We start from the raw sequence: 25,892 nt of genomic DNA, 5'->3' as shown, positions 1-25,892 counted from the left end.
ATGGCACTATCTTGGCTCACTGCAACCCCCACCTCTCTGGTTCAAGCAAGTCTCCTGCCTCAGCCTTCCAAGTAGTTGGGACTACAGGACACAGCACCGCACCCGGATAATTTTTATATTTTCAGTAGAGATGGGATTTTGCCATGTTGGGCAGGCTGGTCTTGAACTCCTGACCTCAGGTGATCCACCTGCCTCAACCGCCCAAAGTGCTGGGATTACAGGCTTGAGCCACCTCACCTGGCCCTTTCCTGGTTAATCATTTGGTCTTCCGGGCATGAAGGAAAAGAACATAAAGGCTAATACCAGTATGGGCTTCCCGAAAATCCCCCAGGAGTGGCAGGTCACTGAGGCACCCCCAGCTCTCCATGTATCCCTAAGGGCTGCTCTTACACAGGGAGGGGTCACTGGGCTGGGTACTTTGGAGGCTCCCTGTTGGGTCCTTATGCCCTCAGGGTTTGTCCCAACTCAACAGTGAGGCCCCTGTTCATTATTCTGTGCCAGTGGTTGAGTCACAGCAGTGCTGCCCTTGAGAGGCAGTTTTGGGTATTTGTGGAGAGTTTTCTAGTTGTCCCAATGTTGGAGGCAAAACTGGCATTTTAGTGTGTAGGGGTCAGGGATGCTGATTCGGGATGTCCTACAGTCAGCTGCCTGGGAAAAACTGCCCCCCCCCACCCCCACCCCCAGCACGACCTGGTCACATCCTCCTGGACATCTGCATAAGGGAAAACCCTGCTTATAATTATCCGAGGGTAGAGGCCAATTTTATTTTACATTTAAATCCTTTTGCAGCCTAAAATGTGCAATGAAAATTTTCAGGAACATGTAAAGTGAGGGAGAGTCATATTCTACTTTGTTCAAAGCTTTAAACAGAGTCATTCGCTATTTGGGAAAAGTCACATTACCAGCCCAGTTCACAGCGTTCGAGTCCCTGGTACAACACGCACTCTGCTGATGGGTGCGTGTATGGCATGGATATAACGAGAACTTTGTTATAGTGTCACTAGGGCATTGTATTTTATTTTTCAAACTAGGTGAGTAGGTAGGAGATGTCATAAGGAATTTCATCTCGTACAAAACATTTGTAACAAAAGGGAGCTTGGATCCATTGGAATTGAGACTTATCCTTGAATTTCAAAGGATCACTCTGAGAGTCTGAGGTACCTACTTACAAGTCCCTGCCGAGAAGCCATACTTCAAGTAAACCCTTTTAGGAGGCACCTGGGGGCCACTTACCCTGGTCTCCAGCAGCTGAAGTTCCCGAAGGCACCAGCAGGAGGGGCATGCTGAGGCTCGAGGGGTGTGACCAGAAAGGTGTGGTGTGTCTTAGCTGGGGCAGGATGAGGGATTACCTGGAGGGGCGTGGCAAGGCCAGGAGGACGGGGCCTGGTATGGATAGGACCTAGGCTGGGCTTGACTTGTCTGGGGTATGGTCTGTCTGGCAGGTGAAGCCTTCCCTGCAGTCCCAGCCCAGGGCCCTAGAGTTGTAGTTGACTACCTGGGGCTTAGGGGAAGAGGAGTCCCTATCCCAGGTTCCAATCCAGATTCACAGCATTTCCAACAATACTAGATGAGAACGTTAGTCCTTTAAGTGGAGGGCGTCTCTACCTATGCATCTTTTGAAGGTGAGGCAACCAAAATTTGCAATCTAATAATCCCATAAATGGATAATTTTCTGCATTGTGCTCATTTGTGTGCTCCAGGAATGAAAAATCTCCCCTTAAAGCCACCTTCTTTCAAAGGAGGAACCTGAGCAGCCCCCACCTCCAGCAGGATGGCCGAGTGCCCAGAGATGTATACTGCACTTGTCACCTCTTCCCTGTTCTCAGTGTCCTACAGTGAAGTGGGGAGGGATAAATGACGGGAACTTTTTCAGTGTTTGTGAGGATTAAAAGGCAATAGATGCAAAACACCTTAGCATTCTACGTGGCCCATAATAGGCAACAGATGGCAGTTATTGCTGATGTGTTCACAGACACAAGGATTAAGGACCACCCCGTATGTTGGGCAATTAAAATATTAAGCATTTTGTGCAAATCGAGGGCATGCACTGTAGACTCTCCTGCATTCTTGGCAGAGTGGTGAGCATAACTTAACCTTCCTGCTTCCATCAGGGCGAACATTTGCTTCTAAGGTGGGCGCCTGACTTGGAGCTAGATGGACATGCACCTTGGGAGGGCCTGGGGCTCTCTTCTCAGAGGTGCTTTTGGGGTTATTCTTTCGGACATTCCTTCTTAGGAGCATAGATCAAGGAATGAGTGGTTGCCCAGTGCCGGGGGTAGGTTTTCCTGGACAATTTCACCTGGCCTCTTTGCAAAATTACCTTTTGAATTTTCAGCTGAAGCAGCTGTCATTCCTCTACTTCCTCCAAAACATCTCCCGGTGGCTCTGAAATACCTTTGCGTTTACTGAGCCTTGGAGGTGGGAAGGACCTTAGCTAGAGTTACAAGGTGGGGCATTCAGGAAGAGGCCCAGGTTTATGTTTCAAATCTGGCCTGCAGGGAGGGGAGTGGCTAGGCCTGCTCTCAGCACCCAGTGGATGGGCCCCTCTTACCCCATGGGCCTGGCCCCTGTCACTCAAGCCCAGGAATGAGCATCATCTGGGGAATATGGGTTGGGGTGACCTGGGAGCACCTTCTCCCAAGCCTGCAAATATAACTTCACAAAAGAACCACAATTCTGAGCCACAATTCCCAGGGCCTGGGCTTTTCTGTATCCGATTGAATGCCTATTTTACTTTGGAAAAAAATCCAGTCACAAGTAGCATTAAAAGAAAACCAGCTTCCTTAAAAATGCTTTAACACTATTTTAAGTTCTGTATTATACCTGTCAGCGCCAGGTGCCACCACCTCCGTGAAGCACCAGACAAGCCCGCTGCTGTGCACTGCTGCCGCTGACTGCCAGGACGGCTCACACTCCCCCATCTGCATCAACTGTGACTTGATCTGTGTCGGTATGTGTGCCACGCTTTCCCCAACTAGACCGATGCCTCTTAAGGTCAGAACAGTGTCCCGGTTGTCACCACAGCAGTAATAATCATCATTCTCATTAACTGTTTTTTGTTTATGAGACAAAGTCTTACTTGTCACCCAGGCTGGAGTGCAGTGGCACGATCTCGGCTAACGGCAACCTCAGCCTCCCGGGTTCAAGCGATTCTCCTGCCTCAGCCTCCTGAATAGCTGGAAATACGGATGTGTACCACCACATTCGGCTAATTTGTTTGTATTTTTAATAGAGACGGGGTTTCACCATGTTGGCCAGGCTGGTCTTGAACTCCTGACCTCAGGTGATCCACCTGCCTTGGCCTCCCAAAGTGCTGGGATTATAGGCGTGAGCCACTGCACCCGGCCCTCATTAACTTTTGAGTGCTCAGTATGTTCTACTTTGTCTTCAGAATTTCGTATACATTGTATTTAATCCTCCCAATGATCCTATTTAGTAGGTGCTATTATTCTCCATGAACAGGTGAAGAAGCCAAAACATGCCCAAGGTGGTCAACCAGAAAGCAGCACTGATGCCATGGCCAGATGCCCTCCCCACCCCACCCCACCCTATGTGCAGAAGATGCTCAGTGAGGGCTGGATGAATGGACCGATTTTGTTAAATGTACCTGAGAAGCCACATGGTTTATTTCTAAGAGTCTTTTTAGTTTAACTGAATAATGGAATGGTGAACTTAAAAGATAAGCAGGTGTGCTGGTGCATGCTTATAATCCCAGCTGTTCCAGAGGCCCAGGCAAGAGAATCGCTTGAGCCCCGGAGTCTGAGGCTGCAGTGAGGTGTGAGTGTACCACTGCACTCCAGCCTGGGGAACAGAGCAAGGCCTTGTCTCTTAAAAGAAAAAAAAAAAAAAAAAGAAAAGAGACTGTCTTAACTAAGTGTCTGTTAAATGTAGTTTAGCAAAATCTGAAAACCCAGGAGCTCAGCTCATCCTACCCAATGTCATTCACTGGAGATATTCAAAGAACCGAGGTGCTGTTGTGAGTTTTTATTGTTACAGTTTCTAACGTGGTCTTGAGGTTTCCCTGTCAAGAGTGGCCGTAAGCCGAGATAGCGCCTCTTTAGGGAAGCCCTGATGGAATGGGGTGTAGTTAGGTTTGGGTGTGTTGGTCAGCTAAGGCCCAATGAGGTGAAACCAAAATGCATCAAACAGAGGAAATGTCTTACTTACAGATTCCAGAGACGGTGGGGCGGGGGGGGGGAGCCTCCATGGGAGGTCTGGAGGCAGCGGCAGCAGAGCTCATCCAGGAGGTGGGGAGCGAGTGAGAGTGAGTGAGCCTGTGGGGCTATGCTTTTATCAGGATCCAGGGGCGTTACCCCTTAGGCTTTCCCATGGGGGTCGTGGATTCGTTAGTTTCAAGAAAACAGGTGCACAGGGGAAACTTACTGACACGACTCTGGTGTTAATCATCAGGTGTTACCACCAGCCCACAGGTGTGGGAAGTGTTGGGTTTTTGGTTGGTGGGATGAGGAAGGGGCCTGGGCTCTATTTTTCAAACAACCACACAGGGAGGGAAAGTTTTAATGAAGCCAGAGAGGGCAGGGGTACAACAAGGTTTCAAAACACTTAGGTTGGGCCTAAGAATGGGTACCGAGGCAGGAGCTCTATTGCACTAATTTAGACAGGCACCTCCTGGGTCTGTGCTGTGATAGGAAGTCTTTGCAACACCTGATGCTGGTTTCTCCAATCATGGTAGTTCCTCCTCTAGTTTCCTGAAGAGGCAGGCAGCATGGGGCCGGATTTCAGGGCAGTGGATGGCACCGTGCGGGGTTTTCCCTTACCTGGTGAACAGGTCCCATCCTTCATGACATTAACTGAAATTGCCATCATCTCTGTGACCTTGCCAGTGCTCCGGGAAGTCTGAAGTTAAACTGCAAAAGTGAGCCCACCATCTGCTGTCCTACTGCTTATAAAGAATTTTCAGCTTGTCCACAAACAGAAGCAAATAAATTGGCATGAATTAGCTATGAGATATATTTATATATAAACGACTATAATGTCATTAAGGTGATTATGGGACATGATTGAAATGTTGGATCCTAAATACTTTCCTAAGTGCCACCTGAAACACGGGACTGCCATTAACATAATGAGCAGAGATATGAATATTTCTGGCAAAGGCATCCTGAAGTAAGTAAGCCTGAAACTCAGTAACACTGAACAACCGAGTTCCAAGAATATTTGCTTTTTACGTCAAATCACCAAATGAAACATTCTGGAGGTGAAAAATCTAAGTAGTTTCCTGAGATTCTTCCTGTGGTTAATTCATAATCCTGGTATTGTTTTCACTAACTTTCTTCCTTTTTTTTTTTTTTTTTTTGAGACAGTATCTTGCTCTGTCACCCAGACTGGAGTGCAGTGGTGTGATCATAGCTCACTGCAGCCTCCACCTCCCAGGCTCAAGCCATCCTCCTGCCTCAGCCTCCTGAGTAGCTGCAACTACAGGCAAACACCACCATGCCCACCTAACTTTAATTTTTTTTTTTTTTTTTTTTTGGTAGAGATGGGGTCTCACTATGTTGCACAGGCTGGTCTGGAACTCCTGGCCTCAAGTGATCCTCCTGCCTCAGCCTCCCAAAATGCTGAGATTACAAGCATGAGCCACTGTGCCTGGCTTCTTCCCATTTTAAAAAATGAAAACACATGGTGTAATGTTAGCGTATTTCCCTCTAGGCCAACAATATTTTTTTAAGTTGAGGACTCAAAAGAAAAAAAGCCAAGTGATAAAGTCGTTTTATTTCCACTTTACTCCTGCTGGAAGTTTTTGCAAAAGAGAGAAAATAATAAGAGCCCCTCCAGGAACGGAGGGTGGAAACTCTGTGTCCAGGTTTGCTTTCTGTCATCCACACCTTGATAAGCCACAGAGAAGAGAGAGAGCCAACAGGTCACATCCAAGGCACCACACTTGCAATTAATTTATTAGGAACTCATCATTAGTCACCCCAGAGCTTTCAGAAAAGTAGTGTCCTCTTGAGTGGATGTGCTTATATCCCTCAAAGCCTCAAAGCAGAAAAACATTAAACTTGGTAACAGTTACATTTCGTTCTTTGACTAGGAAGTAGTTATAGTGACAAGGTACAAAAAATAATAAGCATGCAGCCCTTTATTTAGTTTGGCAAGGTCTCTGCTTATAGTTCTGTATATTACATGACTGTGTTATACAAATACATTTATTTACAAACACTCTAGCTGTGCAAACTTGTTGCTTTTTAAAAATGTATGGATACTTCCATTTCTGCCCATCCCGATATATACTTTTAAAGCATGCATAAAAATTAACTTTGGTGTGGGAAAACTACTCTATGTGCTGACACATACAGTATTTTAATGTCTATGTATATTTATATATTTACAAAAGTTTTTCGGTTTACAGAACCGTACAGAGTGTACATTTTAAAATCCACAATGCAAGAGCGTGGGTTACCAGGTCTCAGAAAACAAAAGAAGGGGTTAGATACTCCAAAGAAAACAACTAGAGAACCTCAACATGTTAAAAAAGAAAAAAGAAAAAAAAAAGGAAGGAAAAAAGAAAGAAAAGAAGCAAGCAAAGAAAACTAGCTTGCTTGGGCTAGCAAATTATGATACATACTTTTCATGGCAGTGCAATAGGTTTGATAAATTGCCTTCTACATATGCCTGTCTGTAGGGCTCAGGTAGAAGTTCATTGGTTTTATAGTCTAGCACACTACTTTCAAATGTACAATGCTATAGTATCAAAATGTTTTGGCAAAAAAGATCTTGAAAGGAATCATGAAGTTTTGACAAAAATAGAAATCTGTAATAAAGCTAAATAACACTAAAATAAAAGGAAATATTATAGTATCTTTTACAATTTGTATAGTCACACTTGTGTAATTCTCTGTTCACTTCTAGTCTCCGTAATGAAAAATAGTTTTATACAAAACATACTAAAATTCTGGAATCATACATGTTTTATATGCTTAAGACAATTTTCCCGTCTCACACGCACCTTTCTCTCCCACCAGAACTTCGTTTTGTGACACACGCTTACTGCATTTTATAGGTATTGAGTATAGACGGTAGACACTATAGCAACTAGGTAAAAACAAAACCAAAAAAAAAAAAAAAAACAACAAAAAACAAAAAACGAGCTTTACTGAAATCTATTAATCCAGTATTTAGCACATACTTAGCATTAAGCCTCAAACGATACAGCAATATGTTACATTCTCTTGTGAAAACAGTTGTTGTAGACTGTTAATTTTTTTTTTTAACATAACTCCGACTTGTGCCTGATAGGATTGGACCTTTAAGAGGTTTCTTTTGCTGTGGATGGAGTGGCTTTGCTTGAACTTCCGTTCTGTGCCTTGTAGCTGGTGAGGCTGGGAGTATGGATGGTCCTGGTGCCCTTGGCACCTTGATTCAGTGAGACGGAGGAGGCGGGGGAAGGAGGGGAGGAGGAGAATGACAAAGGAGGGGGTGCTCGGCCATTTTGACTCTGCGGTGAGAATGAAAGATGGTGACCTTTACCTGTATGAGTAAGGCTCTGAAACTTCAAAGAGCCATTAGAGACAGAAGGGATGAGGGAGGCAGAGTGAGCAGGTGGTCCTGTTTGGGGGCTGAGAGGGTTAGAAGCAATCGATGGTTTAGTAGCAGGTGGATTAGGGAGGTTAGAGCTGTCACCACTAGAAGAGGGCAGAGAACTGCTTTTCCCAGAGCTGGGAGAAAGGGCTGGAATCTTAGAAGCAGGTAAGGAGGGGGAAGTAGGCTTAAAGTCCCCACCAGATTTCTTAGCACTTCCATTAGCCTGCAAATAAAGATGGTGGGAGACATTTTGTCAGAAAGGTGGACACGTGATCAACCCACAGGGCCTGGCAACACAGCCCTTCTGAGAATAATTCAATCAAAGAAAACCAACCACACACAGTTCAAGGCCTGAGCTAAGTCTTGTTGTGCTTTACTGGACCTGGTAGAAACCCCCCACGTACATAGCAAAGGATGGACAGGAAAGGAGGAAAGGAAGAACGCATTTGTGAGAGGAGTCCCATGATTCCAGCTCTACCATTTCCCGTGTGCCAGGTGGGCCATGCCTCTGGATAATTACTGGGGTGGGGGTCGGGCATTTTGACGGAGCGTTAATGTGCTTCTAACGCAATACAGTCAACATAGACGTTAGTAGTGGTGACGTTAAGGGCAGTTCCACCACAGGTTGGTTTGTCTCTGCTTCCCGAGGTGTTCAGATGAAACACTACATTCACCAAAGAAAAGCCACCTGGTCTGGCACCGTGTGTTAACAGTTAAAATTTGGAGCTTGGAGTCACAAAGTAAAAGATGTTTTATTGTAAGCATGCAAAAGCGTGGTGAAAAAGTTTAACAAATGGTTTTTAGACTTTCTTCATGCCCCCAGATCCAGGATGTCTATGTAAACCGTTATCTTACAAAGAAAGCACAATATTTGGTATAAACTAAGTCAGTGACTTGCTTCTTAACTGAAATAGCGTCCATCCAAAATTGGGTTTAAGGTAAAACTACCTGACGATATTGGCGGGGATCCTGCAGTTTGGACTGCTTGCCAGGTTTGTCCAGGGTTCCGGGTCTGTTCTTGGCACTCATGGGGACAGGCATCCTGCTCGTCTGTGGGGCCCCGCTGGAGCCCTGTGGGAAGGACCAGTGAGAGGGGGAAGAGAAGGAGAAGCACGTGAGTAGGTCATCCGTGAGGCTGCTCCGCTATGTTCAGAGAAGCTCAGGGTGAGAAGCCACAGCCCTACATGCAGGACAGATCTAGGAGACACCAACTGGGGTTAATCAGAAAAATCAAACAGAATCAACTGCTCACTACTGATCAAACGGATTTTAATGTGAGTATCAGAGCAATGATTTCAACAGCACATGGCTGACCCGGCAGCCTCGTGTTTACCCAACACCAGTCAGCAACAGAGGCAAAAACAGAATTGATTAGCTGTTAGACACCTAGTTGTTGTTGTTTTGAAGGTGAGGGAGAAAGTATGAAAGAAGGGTTTCATGGCGAACAGAAAAAAAAAAAAAAAAAAAAAGCCACCTGAAAGAAAGCAATTAAGTCACAAGACACCTTTTGCTAATGGTGATTATGGCAGATTTAGGAAAGCAGCCGGGTCTTTTCATTTTCCAGCAGACCAAGATACCTTACGTGAAGTTGAAGGTATCGACGTAGGGGGCTCTAGGGCAGTGGGGCCTTCATCCGGAACTAGCAAGGGCCGGGGAGAGGCCTCCTGGGCTATGTGGGATGAACTTGCAACAGAATCTCTGTTGGAAGAAACTGAGGTATCAACTAGGGCTTTGGGACTCATTTCACTGATTGTATTTTCAAGCTGTTTGATGGTCTGCTCCAGGCTATCCAACGTTCTGTAGGTGTTTTTTCTAATTTCATCAGTTCTTGAAATCGGAGACGTGCTCTCGATGCTGGACTGCTCTTCCCTCCTCAGCATGTTTCCAGGGCTGTCTTCAGGTTGAGACCTAGTGATTTCAAAGCGCTTGGCTTCTTTGTGTTGTTTCAGGGTGCCGTCCTCCTCCTCTTCTTCGTAGACTACCACTTGCAAAGTCTTCTTCCCTGTTTTAGTTCCCGTGCGAATGGCTTGAGTGAGAGCGGCGAGTTGCTTCTTAGGGAATTTGAATTTAAACTTTTTCTTGGGGCTTTCAAACTGGTCATCAGTCAGGTCGCCACCCTTGCATTCCGAATGTGGAGAATCCACGTGGCTGAACTTGTCCAGCTCCATTCTGTTCATTTCCTGTCCCCCTGGGATTCTGGTCTCTGTTGCCAGAGAGTGTGGCTGCGACTTTGTTTCCACCTGTTGTCCTGTTCTAAGATTGCCCGGGGCCACCTTCTTATGAGACATCTGGGAAGTGGTATTATTCTGGACTACAGAATCTCCATTTTCCTCCTCTTCCTCCTCCTCTATCTTTTCTTCCATCATCATTCTCTCTAATTCCTCATCACACTCCTCAAAGATAGTTGAAAGTCTCTTATATGCAGACCGGATGTCCATGGGCTCGTCGAAAATGATGATCACTGGTTTCTTGTCCAGGCACACAACTGGCTCCTCACTGTCAGTCCCTTCTTGTCGGGGGGCCATCTCTTTTCTGGCATCGATATTAACCGTCTGTATGTCTTCTCCCTTTTGGCTAACAATATCATGCACCTCCCCACTGGAAAGAACCTGGACAGTGGTTTTGGTAATCATGAAGGCAATGTTGTCAGTGGTTGCATTTTCTTCAGTGGGAGAACTTGGACTGGATTCTCCGTCTTCATTAGGGTTCACGTTAGCATGCCTTGCCCCCTTGGGTCTTAGAACAACTTGGCCAAAATCTGTCATGATAACCTCTTGATCTTCTGTTTTCAAATCATGCACACTTGATTCTGTTACTCTACTAGGAGAGGAAATGTGACACTTATCCGTATTTTGCTTTTCCATCTCCTTTGTCTTTCCATAATTCAGCTTCTGGTTCTCGGTGTCAGCTATAGAGTATTGGGGGCCTGAGACTTTAGACCCTTTGCTTATTTCATCTTCTAATGAACTAACGCCAGAGAAGCTGAAATTGACCTTAGGCACAGTTTTTTGGGAATAGTTTCTACTGTCTTTGAGTAAACTCATATTGGATATGGAATTTTCCTTCATTACGATCTCAGTTTTATATTCTGATGTTCTTGATGCATCAGAAATACTATTCTCCATTCCTCTTTCCCACTTAGGAGGGTCACTAGGTCTTAGAGCCCCTGTGGTAACCTGAGAGGGAGAACGGAGGAGGGAAACCACACACGTTAATCAGCAATGGATCCGCAGAGCCAGGCAATTAATGTGCATGGTATCGGTTGGAAAACAGATCTGGTGAACTCACCTTTCGGAATTCCATTTGGGGGCCATTTTCATATTCAACATCAGATTTCCGTACATCTTCATGGAAAAATTCCAAATTCTGGTAGAACAGTGTAGGACATGTTACTCCACAAAACCACATTGCCCCCAAAAGTGGACTATAACTAAACCGTTCCTTTAATTACATTTCTAAGACATGCGGGCCACGCATAATTGTTACACACCAATCCAAAGCCTAGAGCTGTTTACCTTGGATTGCTTTGTTCTCCAACTGCCAAAAATGCCCTGTGTTTGCACAAGATGAAAATCTCAATTAGCAAAAGATTTCAAGAATTTAAAATTTTGTGGGGGAGTAGTGAAGAGAATAAAGGGACAGAGTCATTACTAACATGTCCTCTTTTCAACATCAGATTGTGAGCCTAGCAGAATCGAAAACCTGAAGAATTGTGAAAAGCACAATGTGTGGGCTGACAGAAAAGTTTTGATTCTAATCCAGATCTGCCACTAAACTGTGTTACTTTAGATAAATCACTTTACTTCTTTGGCCTCAGTTTTCTTGCCTATAAACTTAGGAGCCAGCCCAGGGGAATTTTAGTTTCCCTTACAGCTTGTTATTTCGGTCCTCTCTCTGCTTCTATTATGGAGATTGTCCTATAAAGACATCTGCCTTGGTTGGGTTTGGCATTTTGGGATGAAAAAACATTATTTTCTCCTGATCAAATGACAAATGGAAATGCGGTTTATACTGTAGGTGTCAAAGTGTCAGAATCACCTTCACATGCCTCATAGCCAAGATGATCAAATCCAAATTCAGAGTGATCATGCTGGTACAATATAACCTCAATTCATAGCCATCATGCTGTCACAATATAACCTAAACATTCACAAAGCAGATATTTGAGGTTAAATTGGTGACGGTGACATCACGACTCAGCTTTCATTCTCTGTATTTCCCAGTGTAGAGTGAAGATACATGTCTTAGGGTCCCACCAAGATTCAGGATTGAAGGATCCAGTGGTGAGGACCCAGGTATTCAAAGCGCTTCACCTGGAGGCCTGGCCTTTCCCAGGGTGTATCAGTAGCCTCAGGCCCTGACATAACACTAACACTAGTGATGCCTTGTCGGTTCCAAGGCACTGCTGCCCTTTCTTCTTGCTGAGGTGGTTCATTACAGCAGGATGGAGCACAATTCCCATGAAGGCTACGGTTAAAGCAATGACAACACAAAGCACGAACACCCGGGCCCAGCCAAAGTCAACCCAGAGCAACCCTATGACCTTGGTTAAGAATGGAAAGACTGTTCATACACACCCAAGGAATGACACACAAACAACGCAGTCAGAATTAATCACACGGAAATATTGCGCGAAGTACAGGGTACACGAGCCACCAAATACCTCCTGTTTTACTTCTGCTTGCTCCCCAGGAAGCCCCCAAATGAGTGCAGTGATTCGGCTGCTGCAGTGGAACCACAGGGCTTCTTTTGTGGGCTTTTAAATTTAAAATATGAAACAATGACTATGTCAAGTAAAAGGTTTTAAAGAAGAAAAATAATTGAGCTTCCTGTAATGCCAGCTACTCGGGAGGCTGAGGCAGGAGGATTGCTTGAGTCCAGGAGTTCGAGAACAGCCTGGGCAACACAGCAAAGACTCCATCACATACACACAAAAATAAAAAGTAAAAATAGGCTGTGTGCAGTGGCTCACGCCTGTAATCCCAGCACTTTGGGAGGCCAAGGTGGGTGGATCGCTTGAGGTCAGAAATTCGAGACCAACCTGGTCATCATGGTGAAACTGCATCGCTACTGAAAATACAAAAATTAGCTGGGCATGGTGGCGGGCACCTGTAATATCAGCTACTCGGGAGGCTGAGGCAGGAGAATCGCTTGAACCTGGGAGGCAGAAGTTGCAATGAGCTGAGATCATGCCACTGCCCTCCAGCCTTCAGGGCGACAGAGCAAGTCTCCATCTCAAAAAATATATACGTGTAAATAAAAAAAAAAAATAAGGTTTCAGCCTAAGGTTACAACTCCAGATATGGAGTCAGCGTATCATGCCAGGACCCGAATGAGAACTTGACCCTGAATCGCAGATGGAGTTGGAATGTGATCTAAAGACACATATGTGGCAGATGTTCTCGGGGTCTATTTACTGGGGGTTAGGGCTGGCGTCTGTTCTGGTTGGTCATGGCCCATGCCATTCCCATCATTAAACGTTTCAGGCCAGGTGTGGTGGCTCACGCCTGTAATCTCAGCACTTTGGGAGGTGGAGGTGGGTGGATCATGAGGTCAGGAGTTTGAGATCAGCCTGATCAACATGGTGAAACCCTGTCTCTACTAAAAATACAAAAATTAGCCAGGCATGGTGGCACGCCCCTGTAATTCCAGCTACTCAGGAGGCTGAGGCAGGAGAATCGCTTGAACTCGGGAGGCGGAGGTTGCAGTGAGCTGAGATTGCACCATTGCGCTCCAGCCTGGGTGACAGAGCGAGACTCGGTCTCAAAAATAAATAAATAAATTTCAACCACACCCCCCCCCATAATATATGTATTTTAAAATTGAGTAGTAGCACAAATGCTCCAATGGAAAGTCACTAGGATAGAAATGTGAAGTTTGGTTTTCACACGACCTATGTTTTTTATCACTGGGCCACAAAAAAATGAATTAATGTATCAAAGCAAGTGCATGAGCTTGGTCGTAATTGTCACGTAAACTCACGATGATTTCTTAGTCAAGACTCTGCGTGAAAGGTAATTATGCCTCTTTAATATGTATTTATAGGCCCTGAGATTTGGATTATGAAGACAATTGGAAAAGCATCCAATAGGCATATGGACAATAAACCAAAATGAGAGACAGGGTTACAGGAAAATTGCATACAAGTGAAGAACTAGGCTGGAGTTTCAGTGATGACAGGATAAAAAAATGCTTAAGAAAACATCTGATTTATGGAAGGATAAACACTCAGCCCTGGAAGAGGTTAATAAGGACCCAAAATTGGGGATAAGAGAAGTCTGATACTCATGGTCATTCTGAAGTAGGTTAATCTACTAAGATTAATTATCCAGAGTAAGCACCCTGGATAATTCCTGGCCTCAAGTGATTCTCCCGTCTTGGTCTCCCAAAGTGCTGGGATTACAGGTGTGAGCCACCAGGCCAGGCTAGGTTTTCTTCATGAGAAACATTTATCAACAGTAACCCCCCTTGGTATATAGTGAGATTCTCTTCCCCCTATTAACAGTGTCACATGTCAGTTTATGTGGCAGAGAGTTTACACAAGGGCGCCATCATGGCTATGAGGCAAGGAGAAGTGGGTTGGCCTCCTTGGCAAGGTGGGCTGGGAGCTGGGAGCCCAAAACTGTGTCTCTTGAACTGTTGTGTTAGAATAGCCTTTCAGTTTTGTGATACAACATCTACCTCCTTGAGCTGTCATACATGGACTGAGGTACCTATCTGTAGTAGCTATCGGGCTATCTTGCATCTGATTAGTTTAACTTTGTTTAAGGAAAGCTAGAATCTTTGAATTCTGAAAGATAAGTCCCTGGAGAAAAATGTTAGGCCTTGAATTGGTCATTGCAAGCTTTTTAACCTGAAGTTTAGATGCAGGCTTAATTCAAGTAGGATGTCTCTATATCTAAAAATCATAGATGCTCTAGGTGCAACTTAAAGTTGCATTTCAAACATTCAGGCCATGGTCGTTTCCCTAGAGTACTTATACAATGACAGCAGACTTTGTTTCAGAGCCTGGATTCTTTTTTTTGGCGTCACACATATATTTTAACACTAAAACTATACTGAACTTACTATCTTGGAAGGTATACTTTATAAATGGATAATACTTAGCAAAAATTCTGTTTGGCATCCTTGGACGTTTGTGCAAATACACATTTGTATGTTTCCATGAAGTTACACCTGTGTGTGGTGGTAGATACTTTCTACCATGCATTTTCTTCCCCAAATCAAAGGTTTTTACTTTTTTTTTTTTTTTGAGATAGAGTTTTGCTCTTGTTGCCAAGGCTAGAGTGCAGTGGTGTGATCTCAGCTCACTACAACCTCCGCCTCCAGGGTTCAAGCGATTCTCCTGCCTCAGCCTCCCGAGTAGCTGAGTGTAGAGGTGACCACCTCCACACTCAGCTAATTTTTTGTATTTTAAGTAGAGATGGGGTTTCACCATGTTGGCCAGGTTGTTCTCGAACTCCTGACCTCAGGTGATCCACCCGCCTCGGCCTCCCAAAGTGCTGGGATTACAGGTGTGAGCCACTGCACCCGGCTGGTTTTTACCTAATTTTTTTTTTAAACATAGATAGTTGTTTTTCTTTTTTGCCCAAAGGATGTTACAAATTAGAAAAACTACTAAATACTTGGTTGCTGTCTCTATATATTTCTTTCTAGAGTTGTTCTAGAAAGTACTGACAGGTGTATACTCTTTAGTTTGGGAAGATAGTGTCTAAATTCTGCATAGACTATTGTGTGCTGTGGGCTGGAACACAGTGTTTGCTCTGAAAACCTGAGCAAGATCTCTCTGATTTTAACCTATACCTGTGTCTCCATTAGTTTAAAAAAAAAAAAAAAAGAGAGAGAAAAAAGACAGAGGGGACAAAGGTCGAGTACAAGAGCCGTGTTAGTGTCAGAGCAAGGAAGGAAGGACTCCCAACCGTGTGGCAAATGTGCAGTTGCCACGTTACCTTCTTCTCCTTGGGTGGCACCGTGGCGCCCGACCTAGTGTCTTTAACGTGACTGTCAGCCCGGGATGGCTCGGCATGACTGTTTGAATTTACGTCCATAAAGGAACACTTCTGGAATGCCTGAGGAATTAAAATACTGAGGTTAACAGGGATCCAAGGGTACTGAGGAGAACGGACAGAAACAGGCAGGAACAACCGGACGCTTGGGGACCCCAGCCCGGCTCCTGCAGGCAGGTTTAGGCCAGGGAGGCAGCACCCTGAAATCCTGCTCCCCACGTTCTCTCATGTTGACAAAGCTGGCTTGGAGGCTGAGCCTGGGGCAAAGGCTGCCTTCCTTTCTTGGGGAATGCCAAGATAAAATAGACACTACTCCCTTTTCTGCCTATCTGGGGTGAACCTAAATTGGTACTTAAGAGGGCTTCTTGCTTTCACTTTTAAAAAATGCTCAATATGTAAATAAATTAAAACAAAAAACTATCTTTCTTTTTTCTTCCTCCTCGTTTTTTTATGAGCTTTATTGAAATTATACAGCAAAAGCTCAGAAGACATTTTAAACCTTGAAGTCTTAGAATAAAAGTACTCTAAGCAATCCTTCTCTGAAATACGTACTACCGCGCTCCAGGGCGTTCTGAGGCTCATTGAGAATAAAGTGATGCTTTTAAGCAATGATGTCATTCCGAGTGGCCTAGGAGCTGCCTGCACCCTGGAGATTTGTGTCTGAAAACTGTAAGAGCCAACAGTTGGCTCTTGTGAATTTAAGTCAGGGAGGCCAGTTCTCAGACAAAGGGAGAAAGTACAGACATAGATGGTGTCTACAGGGCTAAAAACGAAGCTGACATATGGGCAATGTCCTGATCATGAGAGGAGAGACTGTTAACTCAGGGACCCAAACTTATGGACATCAGTGGTTCCCAACCAGGCTATATACCACCCAGGTTAAAAAAAAAAATACTGTTGTTCTCAAATACTCTTGAGACCCCACTCAGAGAACACACAAATCAGAATCTCTGAGCTGTAGGAATTTTTTTTTTTAAACTCCCAAAATAATTCTAATGTGCAGCTAGGATTAAAAACTATTTTTATTTATTTGTTTGTTTATTTATTTGAGGCAGAGTCTCGCCCCGTCGCCCAGGCTGGAGTGCAGTGGTGAGATCTCAGCTCACTGCAACCTCTGCTTCCTGGGTTCAAGCAATTCTCCTGCCTCAGCCTCCCAGGTAGCTGGGATGACAGGCACCCGCCACCATGCCTGGCTGATTTTTTGTAGTTTTTTTAGTAGAGACGGGGTTTCACCATGTTGGCCAGGCTGGTCTCAAACTGCTGACCTCAAGCGATCTGCCCATCTCAGCCTCCCAAAATGCTGGGATTGCAAGTGTGAGCCACTGTGCCTGGCGAAAGACCACGTATTTAAATGAATCAGCCTAAATAATTGCCTAGTGTTTTCTTTATGTCAAATGTTGTCATCTGGAGATATCTCTGCCGGCAGAAAGAATAATACACGTCCTCCTTCAGTAAACGTTCCATCACTGCTCCTAAAATCTCAAGGTGGCTGATGAGGGACTTTCTCTGGCCTTTTTTTCCAGACTGTTTGCTCCCCTGTCTCTGCTGCACCTGGCCTCCTTGCTGTTCCTTAGTCACACCAGTCCTAGCATGCCCTGGATGTGTTTGGTTTATCCGCTTACTCAGAGTGCTGCTTACAAATGCCAACTGCCATCTCCTTTTGAGCTATTGGCCCTCGATTTCAGAGCCTGTTTTTCTTCTGATGCCTGGAGATGTGGAGCACAGAAAGTGGTTGCACAATTGTCCTTAGAAGGGGCCACAGCTGCTCCTTGTCCTGCCTTGAGAAGGTGCAGAAATAAGAGAAGCATTATGGCCACAGGCCATTGACCGAGTTGCTGATTTAGCAGGCTGGGTTTCTATCCCAGCCAGAGGGCTAACAGGGTTTGGTTGAGTTAAGGTTAGAGTACTTCATTCACCACTTTTTTTTTTTTTTTTTTTTTTTGAGACAGAGTTTCACTCTTGTCACCCAGGCTGGAGTGCAGTGGTATGATCTTGGCTCACTGCAACCTCCACCTCCCGGATTCAAGTGATTCTCCTGTCTCAGCCTCCTGAGTAGCTGGGATTACAGGCACCTGCCACCATGCCCAGCTAATTTTTGTATTTTTTAGTAGAGATGGGGTTTCGTCATGTTGGCCAGGTTGGTTTCGAACTCCTGACCTCAGGTGATCTGCCCACCTCGGCCTCCCAAAGTGCTGGGACTACAGGTGTGAGCCACCACGCCTGGCCACCACTCTTATTATCTAACCACCAAGAATATGGCATGAAGCCAGATATGCCAATGTCTGTAAAGTAGTCAAAAAGGGCATCAAATATTTAGACTTCAATGGAGAAAAGTGTCCCTCAGTGGCGGGCTGTAAGTGGCTGCAACATATTTAGTATTTCTCTTACAGAGGTGTAAAAAATTACCCACAAGCCTGAAAGATACCAGCTTTATAAATCTGTGGTTCCTATGAAAACAATTATCCAAGCCTTCTAAAAACCTGCAAATAGCCTGATTGGTTGTGGGGATGTCCCAGGCTAGTCTGTGAGTTTTAGTGAAGCGTGAAAGGGCTCACGAATGTGACAATTCAACCAGCAGTTCTGTTTTCCCTGCAAAATCCAGGCAGCTCAATTTTGGCAGTTATTACCATGGAAACCAGAGTAGAACAAGTGCAGTGAAAATAATGTGGATTGAAAGTTCTTCCTACTCCAAAGAAAAAATGAAAATTTATGGGTTGGCACGAAGCCACTGGTACACTGGTAAGAAGCTAACATGGTTTTGAGCCTCAAGGTGCTGGTGTTCCAACTATCTGATTGACAGAAAAATCCTATAAGAAGCATGAGGCAAATGAAATATTCTACACAAAGTTTGTTCTAGGAATTGTGTACATGTCTCTGATGAGACAAGTTCTCAGGATATAGACCTGAGGTAGAATCATGTCCATGATGGGAATGTGGGATCAGTTTTGGGCACAGCCTTGGCACCCCATCCTTCATCCTATGAGTGGACTATGTCATAGTTAAAAAATAAATATCTAAAACTAATACAGTATCATTTCTCAAATAGACCAAGGAAAATGGAAAACAAAATAATTCAGCTTTTCATAATATCTGAAAAGATGACATTGATATTGAACAGGGACTTGGTATGGACCACAGGAAGCCAGTCATTGGCCTTGAGTCCACAATCCAAGGTCAGTGGTTCTAAGTGGTAAAGCCAAGGAACGGGAACCCACCTAACGTGTGCTTCAGTCTGTCCTTATCAAGACAGGACAATGGCTGGTATTTCTAATCCTTATCTTACTTGCTTTTGAAATGAAGCAGAGTCTCTTAAGATGGAAAGAAAGGAGAGTCAATCCTACCAGCCAGAGTTAGGAAAGCGTGAGTTGTTTTGTGAAACGGTCATTCCTTGCACATCACCTAGGCACCCTGAGAGCCTTGTTCAGCACCGTCTTGGGAAAGCAAAGGCCAAGGCCAGAAGACACAGCTTCTATGGTCCCAGTCCATGCGCTTTCCTGGCCCTCTCGCTAACAAATCTGTAAGTACCATGGCTGGAGAGACCCAGGCAGGAGGCAAGGAGCCAATGTCATTCACCGCACCCACATACCTGGAGTTCTGCCATTATTTTTTCTCCTTCTTCTTCTTCTTCCTCCTCATCCTTTGAGGAGGAGGTAGTGACAGGGGGTGGGGATGGGGTCCAGGCTGAAGCAGGCTCCTCTGCTGGACATTTTGTGGCTCTGGTCTGTGGACTCGGTCCAGCATCTTCACTGCTTGCCTGTGGGAGATTGAAACCATGGATAGTGGCTTAACATCTCCTAAGTGCTAGCGAAAAAGGGACAGATGGTCCCTCACTGCCTATAACACTGGCTTCCTAGATCTTAGCTGAGAAAATAGCTGAAAGGTTATTTTATCCCATTGCATTTAGTTTGGGTTTGTGTTTGCATAAGTTGTCATTTTGATGAATGGATTAAATAATGATAATATAATTGGAACTCCTCAACATTCAGTGTCTTTGATATGGTTTGGCTGTGACCCCACCCAAATCTCATCTTGAATCATAGCTCCCATAATTCCCATGTGCCACTGGAGGGATCAGGTGGGAGGTAATTGAATCATGGGGGCAGGTCTTTCCCATGCTGTTCTCGTGGTGGTGAGTGAGTCTCACGAGATCTGATGGTTTTATAAATGGGAGTTCCCCTGCACAATCTCTTTCTTGCCTGCCACCATGTAAGAAGTCCCTTTGCTCTTCCTTCATCTTCTGCCATAATCGTGAGGCCTCCCCAGCCACATGGAACTGTGAGTCTATTAAACCTCTTTCCTTTGTAAATTACCCAGCCTCAGGCATGTGTTTTTCAGCACCCTGAGAACAGACTAATACAGTCCTCATGAAAGGACCCCCCCATACTCCATCTCTTTGGAAATTGTGTTTTACATTTAACATAAAAGCTAACACTTCGCTAGTTAAGTGGAATCTAAAGCTCATTGAACATCTTTCTGTATAGACTCCCACAACAGTGTCAGCTCACCTCAGTTACCTTTGGAAGATAATCTTTGTTTCCCCCTCCTACCCTCATTTTCAATTTTATGATGCCCACATACGAAATAGCTTGTGAGTTGCGTTTCATATTGTTGCAGCTAAAAGTCAAATAAGGATGAAACTCATGGTCTGGGTCTAGTCCAATCATACTGGCTGCCACGGTCCCACCTGTGGTGCTTCCTGGGGATCTTGTGTGGTCGAGTCACTAATTCTCTGCCTCACTACTTTTTATGTTCTAACAGACAGAACCTTGTCTAAGGGTATCATCTGAACCCAGAGGCCAGTTTACCAGGGCTTAGCCTATCAGACCTTAGCGGTGATGTTCTCCTTTCTGCCGGTGTAGACCACATCGCCTGACCTCGTGGTGGTGAGTCCCGATCCTGGCAGGTAGCTTCGACGAGGAGGTGGGGGAGGAGGAGGGGGCGACTTTCCCCCCAGCTTTTCCAAGTCCTGTTCTGAATTTGGAGAATCTTCTGGAAAACAGTGCACCATTGCAAGAATAATCTTTTTGCAAGAAAACATCCAGAAAGTCTGGTATATTGCTACAAACTCAATGCAATCTGATTTAAAAATTTTCTGTTCTCTCCATAGAGCAAGGATTAAGTGTATAGACCCTAAAGAGCAACTGGATTTAAATCCCAAAAAGACCCTGCACAAGTTACTAAACCTCTCTCAGTCTCAGTTTTCTCATCTGTTAAATGCGTATTATAATAAACTTTCCTTTGGGGTGTCATTAGGATTGAATGACTTACATACTGAGCTTGGCTTAATGTAAATGCTATGTAAAGTACTACCTATTATTAATATTATTAAATAATATTCTTGTTATGTAAAAAAGCTGAGTAGTACTTGGATAGATTAAAAAAAAATTGGAGCCCAAAGGCAAATCCATAGCCCCCTGCTTGGCCTCCAAAGCCTTCATCCCTCAGTCTGAAAAAATAGCATCAGCAAGAGGGTTTTCTGCTGAAGGTCAATGTCACAGTAGAATCTGGCCTAGGGAGGGCCAGAGAAAAAATGGAATGCAAATGAGAACAAAGTTGGAGAGGAAGTAGATTTGATTTTTTTAATTAAACACAATTTTTAAAATTTTTTTATGTTTTAGATAAGGTCTCACTGTCACCCACTCTGGAATGCAGTGGTGTGATCAAGGCTCACTGAGGCCTTGACCTTCTGGGCTCAGGTGATCCTCCCACCTCAGCCTCCCTAGTAGCTGGCATTACAGGTGTGCACCACAACACCTGGCTAATTTTCTTTATTTTTTTCTTTCTTTATTTTTTTGTAGAGATAGGGTTTTGCATGTTGCATAGGCTAGTCTTGAACTCCTGGGATTAAGCAATCTGTGTGCCTCAGCCTCCCAAAGTGCTGGGATTACAGGTGTGAGCCACTGCACCCAGCCTTTTTTGTTTTATTTTTGAGACGGGGTATTGTTCTTTCACTTAGGCAGAAGTGTAGTGGTGCCATCACGGCTCACCTCAGCCTCAAACTCCTGGGCTCCAGCAATCTTCCTGCGTCAGCCCAGAGTAGCTGGAACTGCAGGTGTGCGCCACCACGCCCAGCTGCTTTTAAAATTTTTGTAGAGATAGGGTCTCACTATGTTGCCCAGGCTGCTCTTAAAGTCCTGACTTCAAGTGATTCCTCCCGCGTTGGCCTTCAAAAGCACTGGGATTACAGACATGAGCCACCATGCCGGCCTTTATCAATTTTCGATCATTATCCATATTCCTCCATTATCCAAATAGTCAGAAAATTCACACAAGGGGAAATACAAATGGTATTTAAAACTCTACACTTAGAAGTTTGCCTCATTAATAAATAAAAATACATTAAAAATGATAATTCCATGACAAATAAATTAAAATGGCAGAAACTAATGTTTACAGGTCACGGATGCTACCTTCACACATTTCTGGTAGCCTGTCCATCACTGGACTGTTTCTGAGACCAAGTCAGAGATGCATTGAAAAAGAAAAAACAAGAACATTTGAACTAAGTCAAAATACCTTGGGGAGTAATTTTAAAAGTGATTTATGCAAATTTAAAAAATTGGATAGAATCAAGAGCCAAAATGAGGTAAGTGAACAAAATGTAATATGTTTTTGTTGTTCAGTCATGAGAAGGAACAGTTATGAGACCTGTATGAAACATCAGAGGATTCTATGACAAAATTAATAATGCAGCAGAGAGAGCAGAATTAGGCAAGATAAAAACGTGATGAGCTGGCCGGTGGCTCAGACCTGTAATCCCAGCACTTTGGGAGACCGAGGTGGGTGGATCACCTGAGGTCAGGAGTTCGAGACCAGCCTGGCCAACATGGTGAAACCCGTCTCTACTAAAAATACAAAAATTAGCTAGGTGTGGTGGTGGGTGCCTGTCATGCTAGCTATTTGGGAGGCTGAGGGAGGAGAATTGCTTGAACCCAGAAGGCAGAGGTTGCAGGGAGCCAAGATCATGCCACTGAACTCCAGCCTGGGTGACAGAGTGAGACTCAGTCTCAAAAGAAAAAGGAAAAAAAAAAGTGTGATGAGCTAGGGCATTTTCTCCATCAGAAATTCTCCATGGGAACTGTGGGAGGAAAGTCACCTTTGTGTGAGAAGAGCTGCCCGGCCCAGGACCCTAGACAGACCTGACACAACTGGCAGGTGGGGAAAGGCATAAGAAAAGCCTCTTAGCACAGACGGAGGGGGAGGGCTGCAGTGAGTGGAGCTTTAGGGGATGAACTGGATGAAAACTGGGGAGGAGACAGGTGCAGGTGGTCCTTTGCATCCATGGGTTCCACATCTGTGGATTCAACCAGCTGCAGATGGAAAATATGTATTAAAAAAATTCCCTCCACATCCCAAAAAATAAAACTTGAATTTGCCTTGCGCCAAGTACTATGTTGAATCCACACAAATGAAGTAACGTGTAGACATTGTATTGGGTATCATAAGTAACGTAGGGATGACTGAAAGTACGTGGAGGCAGGCAGTGGAGTCACACAGCTGAGGTGTGCTGGCCCCACAAAGTATATGGGAGGATGTGAGTAGGTTACATGCAAATACCATGCCATTTTATACCAGGAACTGGAACATCCTCAGATTTTGGTATCCGATGGGAGTCCTGGAACCAATCTCCCGTGGATACCAAGGGATGACTCTATAGTGGTTATAAATGGAATCCACTTTAATGTTTCTTGACATGCAAGTCAAGATGGGGATTCCTTTCCAAATTAATTTTAGTTGCTGGATAAGGCACTGTGGAATGTGACACTGAGGAGACATTAGGCTGCAAGTAAAATAACATCTGGGTCCATAATTTTAAGATCAGAATAAGACGCATGGTTTGTAAATGATGGAATATTTAATAGGTTGAGATTCCTAGAAGTTACATTATTATTGACAGGTTGGCATTTAACTTCCATAGTTGAGTTGGTTAAATATATATTCTAATAATTTTGATTAAAAAATGCAATTTTGCCTTATGATCTAATATCCCCTGGTAGCTCATAAAAGCTACCATTTTCTTTCTGTAAGCATACAAAAAGCTCTGGTCTTAAATACAGGCCTAATATTTTCCCAGCTCGTGCGGTGCAGTATCACAAATGCATAGAAAACGCAAATACTAGGAATTTAAATTTTCCTTTATTGGCCATTATTCTAGAATCCTAACACAGAACTCAGCTTCTCTATGGCTAGGGTAAAACAGTAGTAGTGAAATCAAGTGTGGCTCAAGCCTGTAATTCTAGCTACTCTGGAAGCTGAGGCAGGAGGATCGCTTGGGGCCAGAAGTTCGAGACCAGCCAAGGCAACACAGTGAGAAACCTGTCTCTCAAAAAATAAAAAAAAAATTAGACACATGCAGTGGTGTGCACATCTATAGCCCTAGCTACTTCTTGGGAGGCTGAGGTGGGAGGATTGCTTGAGCCCAGTAGTTGGACGTTATAGTGAGCTATGATCATACCACTACACTCCAGCCTGGGTGGCAGAACAAGACCCCATTTCAAAAAAAAAAAAAAAAAAAAAAAAGAAAGAAAGGAAAAAAAGAGATACTATTAAAGATCTAAGGAACACCAGAGGATTTGCTCTTCCAGGTTTTACATTTTATAAGATTTGTAAGAACTGAGACATTGGTTCTGTTGATGAGTATGTCCTGTTGTGGATGGCACCATATTTACCCAAGGCCATGTACCTCCATATGTTCCTGCTGTGGGACCGGACCTTACCTGAAAGTTCCAGCTTGTCCACTGGGGCATCTCCCCTTGGCAGTGGGCCTGCAGCTGGCGGCATCTCCAGATTTGGTATTGACTTCATGATATTGGCTTGAGCTTCTTCTAGGAGCTTCTCAAACTCTTTCCCGTTATAGTGGTCCAGATTTTGCCTTTTTTCCTCCCATTTCTTTTCTGCTTTCTGGAGGAATATAGCAGGTAAAGAAATTTACATGGACACATAGAGGAGAACAACACACACTGGGGCCTTTCAGAGGGTGGAGGGTGGGAGGAGGGAGAGGATCAGGAAAAATAACTAATGGGTACTGGGCTTAAGACCTGGGTGATGAAATAATCTGCACAACGAACCCGCATGACACGTTTACTTATGTAACAAACCTGCACTTCTACCCCTGAACTTAAAATAACATGCTTTTAAAAGTATTTCTTCTACTACCAAGATTTATTTTTTTAGAGGCAGGCTCTCAATCTGTCATCCAAGCTGCGGTGCAGTGGCGTCATTATAGCTCACTGCAGCCTCCAACATCCGGGCTTAAGCAATCCTCCTGCCTCAGCCTCCTGAGTAACTAGGATTACACATGTGAGCCACCACACCTGGCTAATTTTTTTTCTTTTTTTTAAAATAGTGATGGGGTCTGTTATGTTGCCCAGGCTAGTCTTAAACAATTTGCCTCAAGGAATCCTTCTGCCTTGAGTGAGACATGAGTCTATAATCCAAAGTGCTGGGATTACAGGCATGAGCCGCCATGCCCAGCCTAAAATTTTTTTTAAATTGAGTTTTCATTATAGAAGAGATGTCCAAGCAAATGATCAAAACCCACAACACTAAGAACAAAAATCCTGTGTCTTAGAACCACTTCTATCAAGGAATTGCTATATGCCCTCTGGGTCGCGTTGTCTTATAAAATGAGGGAGGAGGTATTATTTAGATGACCCATAAGCTCCTTTAAGTTCTACAACAGAGAGTTATACATAAAATGCATTTTAAAACATCTGTACACTTTTTAAAAGAACATTTTCCTGCGATTTTTGAACTAGCACATTAATAATTCCAAGAGGGCCAGGTGGAAATTCACACCAAGATTAGTGGAACCCCATAACCTAAGAATTGGCAAAGATCATTGAATCAACATATGGGAACTTTGAGGTCCAGTGAGATGAAGAATTTGCCCAAGTTTCATTACATATAAATAATAACCACCACCTCCACCATTCTAACCCTCTTTTATTTTTTCTTCCTAGCATTGATTACCACCTGGCGTATACGTTTTTTCTGTCTCCTGCTACAAGTAGGTAAGTTTCTTGAGGGCAGAGACTTTGTCTCTTCTGTTCACTGGCTTTCCCCCGAGCCTACGAGGGCCTGGCACATAGCGGGCTCGGTAATCTCTGTTGAATGAATAATGCTCACCCCATTTGTCAGTGGCAGATCTGGCAGAAAAACCCAGGCCTCCATACCTGTGGATCAGGGCATTTTCAGAGATGACTCATATCTCCCGTCAAAGTGTAAAACACACACATCACAATGATCACTATGCCCACTGGGTCCTCAATAGAGATTTGTTAAATAAGAGTGCCATCATACTGACATCCTTTAAATGTTGAGATGTTTAAAGTGGCAAGACAT

The 25,892-nt window shown here is 44.2% G+C and overlaps 1 protein-coding gene across 15 annotated transcripts in view; it reads right to left on the bottom strand.

Annotated features, from left to right (window-relative positions):
• Nucleotides 1–5,718: 5,718 nt before the first annotated feature.
• The window catches only part of KIAA1217 (KIAA1217 ortholog), an 839,027-nt gene continuing 818,853 nt past the window's right edge, over nt 5,719–25,892 (bottom strand). For 8 of the 15 annotated variants that reach the window (XM_050804835.1, XM_050804834.1, XM_050804836.1 and 5 more), the window contains 9 exons: nt 24,266–24,449; nt 20,374–20,537; nt 19,135–19,302; nt 15,492–15,611; nt 11,058–11,093; nt 10,831–10,908; nt 9,120–10,718; nt 8,491–8,613; nt 5,719–7,765 (listed from right to left, as the gene is read on the bottom strand). In XM_050804835.1, the coding sequence (XP_050660792.1) occupies nt 7,268–7,765; nt 8,491–8,613; nt 9,120–10,718; nt 10,831–10,908; nt 11,058–11,093; nt 15,492–15,611; nt 19,135–19,302; nt 20,374–20,537; nt 24,266–24,449 (2,970 nt within the window). In that variant the 3' untranslated portion in view covers nt 5,719–7,267. Of the gene's footprint in view, nt 8,614–9,119; nt 10,719–10,830; nt 10,909–11,057; nt 11,094–15,491; nt 15,612–19,134; nt 19,303–20,373; nt 20,538–24,265; nt 24,450–25,892 lie in introns of all 15 variants that reach the window. The other 7 variants (XM_050804837.1, XM_050804845.1, XM_050804846.1 and 4 more) reach the window with 7 other exon arrangements.

The sequence above is a fragment of the Macaca thibetana genome, chromosome 9 (genome assembly GCF_024542745.1).
Source record: "Macaca thibetana thibetana isolate TM-01 chromosome 9, ASM2454274v1, whole genome shotgun sequence".
Taxonomy (NCBI): Eukaryota; Metazoa; Chordata; class Mammalia; order Primates; family Cercopithecidae; genus Macaca; species Macaca thibetana.
The sequence above is the reverse complement of the archived record's forward strand: the minus strand, read 5'-3'. Positions and strand labels throughout refer to the sequence as shown.